Source organism: Sebastes fasciatus, chromosome 21 (assembly GCF_043250625.1).
Source record: "Sebastes fasciatus isolate fSebFas1 chromosome 21, fSebFas1.pri, whole genome shotgun sequence".
Lineage (NCBI taxonomy): Eukaryota > Metazoa > Chordata > Actinopteri > Perciformes > Sebastidae > Sebastes > Sebastes fasciatus.
The window spans coordinates 13,963,672-13,970,701 of record NC_133815.1 but is presented as its reverse complement, the minus strand read 5'-3'; the positions used below and the strand labels follow the sequence as shown (position 1 = coordinate 13,970,701).

The 7,030-nt window shown below is 42.1% G+C and overlaps 1 protein-coding gene across 1 annotated transcript in view; it reads right to left on the bottom strand.

Moving 5' to 3' along the window:
* Positions 1-2,298: 2,298 nt before the first annotated feature.
* Positions 2,299-7,030, bottom strand: part of pola1 (polymerase (DNA directed), alpha 1) — a 56,854-nt gene continuing 52,122 nt past the window's right edge. The window contains exon 37 of the mRNA XM_074621388.1: positions 2,299-3,317. Within this exon, the coding sequence (XP_074477489.1) occupies positions 3,181-3,317 (137 nt within the window). The 3' untranslated portion in view covers positions 2,299-3,180. The remainder of the gene's footprint in view (positions 3,318-7,030) is intronic.

Sequence of the window (7,030 nt, the reverse complement as noted above, 5' to 3'; positions counted from 1 at the left end):
CAGAATAGGGGACTAATTCCCTCATCAAAGCCTACCTTGTCCATCGCTGGTCAAAACGACAAGCAATAAAGCTTAACAGGACAATACAAAGAGACTTGTTCGACCTTATTAGCTTAGCTGGGTCGAATTAATGCAGAGACTCAATTTGACTGGGTTTGCTCCAAACTGGGAGGACAAAACAGGGGCCCTCACTTACAAAACCTGCAGCCTGGTATATAGAGGAAGGCCTGTCTGTGTGCATGTCTACTGTTGATTAAATCCCCTAAAAAAAAAAAACTGTGGGAGAAGTAGTGGAGCTGATCTGATTTAATAAATATGTAAAGTTATGAGCTGCAAATGCACCGAGACACTTTTCTCTCACACACAGCATGTTCTATCCATTGCATAGTGAATCATGGTTTAAGTGTTCAGCCCACTTAAGGTTGCCTTCACAAGTCACAGTGGTTTTGAAGTGATTTGTGAGGCGTGCAGTGTTTATGGAAATGCACGCGGCAGGATGGAGTAAAAAATCCCTCCACTGTATTAACACAAAGGAGAATTCTTGGAAGAAAACGGTGAAACACTTCATGGAGCGAGTTACAGACGGAAATTATACAGCAGAGGGAATACAGAGAGAGTGTAAGGCGATATATAGATCAACCATGGTGCATTTTGCCATTTGTTTTATGAAGATATCAATATAATATGAATCATTTTGAAATGAATGTAAATAAAAGTCAGGTATTCAAGTGAGCAGGTTAGCCAAAAGAAAACATTCCTCAGTTATTTTATTCATAAACACGTCTATTGATTTTCCCCAAAAATGTGCTATATCATAATAGAAATAGAAAATTACAAATACCATAATAGAGGATTTTATCCAACTCCTATTTAGAAATCAACACCGTGCATTCTCCTGAAATCGGAAAAACTCACAAAAATCCCATCTATATATTTAAAGAATAAAGCTTGTGATATTCTATATCAGTCTTTCTGTAAACAAATCATGAATACTTACTTACACTTAAACTTAAACTTCTCTGCGGCTCTCAGCCCCAAAACCCCTTCGCTCTTTCTGAAAATGAAAATAGTTTTATTTTTTTTAAAAAAAAAGGTCAAGTGATTTCCTAAAACAGCTGGGCACTGTAGTTTTTAGGAAACAGTAATTAAACATGAGTAAACAGTGCATTTGGTGAGGGACTACTTACTGCGGCGGAAGAATACACATTTGGTGTACCAGTGAGAATCTATGACAGGATGATGTATGTGGAATCAACTCAGGTTCCTGATGATGAAGAAACATGTCGCCCTGTGCAAACTCGTGGCTAATTGGTGCATTTTTAATAATTTTTGGACAATAATGGAGGAATAAACTATACCGTATCAGGGTTTCAGGCATTAATTCATTGTTGGTTTGGGCCTTTTCGTGGGATTCGTTGATATTAAGACAAACTTAGACTTATCTTGGTGTCAAATAAAGTGCTTCATTTACGTAACTGGATGCCCAAACACTATAAAAAAGTTTTTTCTTTAATGAAGTTCACTTGCATGGCAGGTTTGTTATGTGAGTGCAGTAGAGCTGCAATGATTAATCGATTGGTTTTCAAGTATTAAATGAATCGGCAGCTTTTTTGATAATTGATTAATCGGTTTGAGTAATTTTTTAAAGAAGAAATAAAGTAAAAATTCTCTGATTCCAGCTTCTTAAATGTGAATATCTTCTGAATTCTTTACTCCTTTATGACAGTAAACTGAATATATCTGAGTTGTGGACATTTGAGGACGTCATTTGGGGCTTTTGGGAAACACTGACGGTCATTTATCACCATTTTCCTACATTTTATAGACCAAACAACTAATTGATTAATCGAGAAAATAATCAGATTAAAGTGGCAGTAGGCAGTATATTTTTGGCATCATTGGGCAAAAATTCCATAATAACCTTTCAGCATACTGTAATTCAAGTGTTCTGAGAAAAAACTAGACTTCTGCACCTCCTCATGGCTCCGTTTTCAGGCTTTAAAAACTCTAGCCCGTGACGGGAGACTTTGGCCAATCACAGGTCATTTCAGAGAGAGAGCGGTCCTATTGGTTGTGCTCTAGCTGGTGGGCGGTGCTTGGTATTTACTCAACAGATCTCAACATGGCTGCATATATGCTCCAATCTCGCCTACTTCAGCTTTACTCGACAATGAAAATAATCGTTAGTTGCAGCCCTAGAGTGCAGCGGTAACAGGAAACACAAAGACACTACAGGATATAGACCCACCCATCTTCTGTCACCCCCCCACATTGCAATAACACAAGATTAACATCTTATCCATTTAGCTTTTTTTATTGAGGTTTCAGTATAAAAAAAAGGGTTCTCATGAATATCAAAATACCCAATACGAAATATTCTGATCATTACAACAAAAAAAAAAAAAATTTATTACATCACACCCACCTGAGCGATTCAAGTCGGATACATAGAAAATTACAGGCGTGAAAACACAATCTGCACAGAGGGAGGGAGGGCAGGAGACGAAGGAGTGAAAGAGATGAATCAGTTAAACAGAGGCAGTGGAGGAGAAGATCAGCTGTTCGATACGGAGACAAAAGAGCGAGGGAGCAGCGCGTGTGGCCTCCCTCACCCCGTCACTCCCTGCATCCTCCTTACTCCTTTCTTTCATCCTCTGATCTCACACACACACACACACACACACACACACACACACACACACGGGATGAATGGTGGTAATCAGAACAAGTGTCCGATCGCTGCGGGCATCCAGTGGTCTTAGTGGCCTGGGTCACTATCATTGGCTAATTAGCGGCTTTTGGAGTATACTGGCTGCTCTGAGGATAAGTCATTTTCACACACACACATCTGGGCGCTGCTAGCCTCCACACACACACACACACAATGGACTGTCATTTAGGTATGATTGCTACTCCCCTTTACCATACAGAGTCAGGGTGATGGGGTCATGAGCGTCTATGTGAAGAAATTGGAGAAGGGGAGAGGTGTGATTGGGTTTTAAGTCACAGAACAAGCCCATTAGGTTCAGGGAAGATGATATCAGGGTGAGGAGGCCAAAGCCTAAAATCACCAACCCAGCTATGTATTCAAAAACAGCTGTAGTTGGATGTGCAAATGTCCCGAGTCAGATGTTGGAGCTTCTCGTCAGGTGTTGTCTTTACAGATGTGTGTGCGTTGTTTTACTTGAAGGAGGAGAACGCCTGGAAGAGTTTGGCCAGGTTAATCTCCGAGTAGCCGCTGGTGGCCAACGCTTTGTCTGGCACTTCCTTCAGGCGCCGATACACGTCTTTTTCTCTGTTCCACAGCTTCAGGTGATCTGGAGGTGAAGGAAAGGAAGAGTTATCATCGCTCAATGGAAGATCATTCAGTTCCCTCAACTGCGTCAAAGTCGATACCGCGGGCTACTGGGACGTGTGCATTTCAAACTCTCACCCCCTGCTCCATCGCCATGATGAGGTTCTGCAGGATTCCTACTGGAAGAGGAGCAGAGCGCACACCGGCTTTGTCTCGTCGCTAATAAACACCGAGGAGCGTTTCACCCTTAACTGGAGAGCTAACAGATCCAGTGCCAGTAATGCTATCACTTTGAGGGCCGGGAGGGACATCGCAGAATTGGACAGATGGGTCGATGGCGGCGGCGTGTGTGTGCGCGCGCACACACACACACACAGGATCATGAGATCGATAGAAAAGCCCAACGAGAGCATGAAGTCAATATCATGTCCCTGTTATCCCTTCGGGTGGGCCGTAATAAGGCCAGAGAGAAGAAGGAGAGCTGCCATCCCGGCTACCAAAACCAAATCTTTACAATATTATACTGAGCGTCAAGTGTAGATGAAGTATCATAAAACCAAGTAATAACACACCATCACACCAAAGAGTGCAACGAGCTACATCAAGAATAATGTTGACGGGAGGGGTAATGTGAAGAAAAAGAAGAAGAAGAAGAAGAAGAAGAAGAGGGTAAATGGAAATGGGTGAAAGTTTATGTTTTGTCTGCAACTGATCTGATTTTAGAGCATTAATCTAGTGTCTTTCATATCGGACATGATGTAGGTTTTCCTACCTGCTCATGTTATTTAAAAAATGATGATCCTCAGATCTTCATCCAGTAAAAATCATACAGGCAAACAACACACGCATCATATATACTGTATGTTAACGTCCAGTCAATCAGAGGCTGTCAGCTACGACGGCGTGTGATGAGGTTACCCCACTATTTTCTATTACCGCGGTTTTGTACTCCAATTTACAACTTTATAATCTTGCAAATTTGTGAGTTTTTTTTTTCTCGTACAGTTGCCACTTTTATCTCAGAGAATATCCATGTTTTTTTCTTTTTTCTTCCATGACCGTTATCTCGGAAATTTAGAGTAATTTTCTCAGAATATTACCGCCCTCTCCCGATTCTGTCATTTTATTTTTATTTAATTTTGTACCTATAATGGCCCTATTACGTAGCCAGCAGCACCTTGAAAGTATGCAGAGTTTTTTGTTTCACTCATAGTCCCATAATCCTTAAAATAAGATTAGATTTTCTGCAAAAACTTTGAAGAACTGCGAAAAGAAAAGAAAAGTACTTAAAAATTACTAGTTACCACAAAAAAAGAGCAATGAGTACCACAGTAATCCAATTAGGGCTGCAACTAGAGCTGAAACAATTAGTTGAGCAACAGAGCACTTATAGGAAACTATATTGATAATCGATTAATCATTTTTGAAATAAAAATAAAAGGTATGGTTGGTAGTGTTGTTCAAATACATTTTTGATACATTCGTTGAAATTCTTATTACATCTCGACAGCAATCAATAAATCAAATGCTCTGACAAAAAAAGAGGGAAAAAAAACAGTTATCTGTGGCTGTCTCAGGACTGTAATAAACTAATTATAATTTTGGGGGAGTGGCTTTGGAGGGAGACCTGAAGGGATCAGCGGTCAGTGTTGTCGACTTGGCGACTTTCTTGCTAGATTTAGGGACTTTTTGTAGCTAGTTCTACTTAATAGAACAAATGGTTTAATCGATTAATTGGAAGATTAATCGATAACGAAACTAACCGTTAGTTGCAGCTACATCGTGATTTGACGTCTTCAAATAGCCGAAGATATTCAATTTAGGACGATATAGGGAGAAAAGCAGCAAATCGTCACACTTGAGGAAGCTGGAAATAGTGAATGTTTAGTATGTTTGCTTGATAAATGACTGATTATTCAATGAATCCACTAATTGTTTCAGCGGTTCTCCAAATCCTGAATGTCACATCATAACGGAACAGTCATCATAGTTCTTAATGAAAGTGTTTTACTACAAGCAAACAAATTAAAAACTTGTTTAAAACGGTGACTTGGTTGTTATTTATCTAGATCACATACTGTATATAAACACACACACACACGCACAAACACACACACACACACACAGGCTGTCCATATGGCCGGTTGTCATGTCCTCGCCATCTCCACAGCCCTATCTCCTGTCTCGTCCTTCCTGCCCGCTGCATTAGTGGCTGCTGGATAAATACCAGCCCACTGACTGCCCAAGGGAACAAAGGTTAGATACACAGAGATCAACAGTGAGGCACAGGCACACACACACACACACACACACACACACACACACACACACACACACACACACACACACACACACACACACACACACACACACACACACACACACACACACACACACACACACACACACACACACACACACACACACACATACACTAAAAGAACATGCACACAGACGATTGATGGTAGTTAAACACTTAAAAAGCACACTAAATCACAGTCATGGCGACTAAAAAACATCACGTGACAAACAGTAATCACACACACACACACACACACACACACACACACATACAAGATGGTGTGGTTGACTTAAACGCCAGCAGCAACTATTACCAGATAATCCTCATGTTAGCAAGGACAGGGATGGAGGGAGAAAAAAGGGGAGAGGAGAGGCAGGGAGAGACAAACTAGTCTATTTATCTGGGGAATAGAAGGGGGGTGATGATGCATGATCAAGCGAAAGCAATCATGTCATCATTTCTGAAAGGTAGGAGAAAAATAATTCTCCACCCTCCCCTCCTCTCCTTCTCCTCTTTCCCCCTTCCTCACTCCTTTCTCTTTTCCACCTCAATCACTGTGTGGCGAACAGATAAAAGAATGATTTAAGAGTCACAGAGAGGAAAAGAAAGAGGGAGAGACCTCGCTGCAAGTCGGGAGCACAGTGGGGAGTGTAGTTCAAATAAATAGCCTCCCTTAAAGAGCGAGTGTGAGGCGGAAGGAGAGAAGAGAGAGAGGGGAGACGGCGGCGGCGGCGGCGGCGGCGGCGGCGGCGTTGCTGGGAAGGCCCGAGATGTGGAAGAGAAAAAAAAGGAGCGGAGTGGAAATAACGAGGAAAGATGACGACTGGAATGGAAGATGGAAAACTGACGCATGGATAGCGAGCATACTGTAGACACAAATGCAGCTTCAGATCCAAAAAACTTTGCCTAATTGATTGCATTAAACGTCATCTCTCTCTTCGTCGCACACATCCACACGGACTCCGACACACACACACGCGCGCACAGCAAGTGTATCAGGGGTTATCTCTGCTCTAACTAGGTGTTGTCACACACTCGCGCATACTCTGGCGGTGCCGGGCACGAGTAGATCGGGGCTCTGCACGCTCTAACTAGGTGTAAATACAATAACAAGCCTGTAATTAAGTGAGCATGATGAAGTTAATGGAGATCGGCCATTCCGTCGGCCGCCTCCATGAATATTCTATTAGGCTGGTGGCGACGGGCAGCTGGAATAGCAGTTAATTTAATCACCACTCGGAGCACAGGGAAACTTCTTTGTGTGAGTGTAATTGCACAGAATGAATAATTGATTTGACAATCGCACCCGTGGATTTTGCCACCCCGCTTTGTATCGCCGGAGAAAGGGAGGGGAGAGTGGAAGATGAAGAGAGAGAGAGAGAGAGGGAAGAAAATGGAGAGGGAGAGGAGGAGAAGGGAAAGGAAGACAGAGC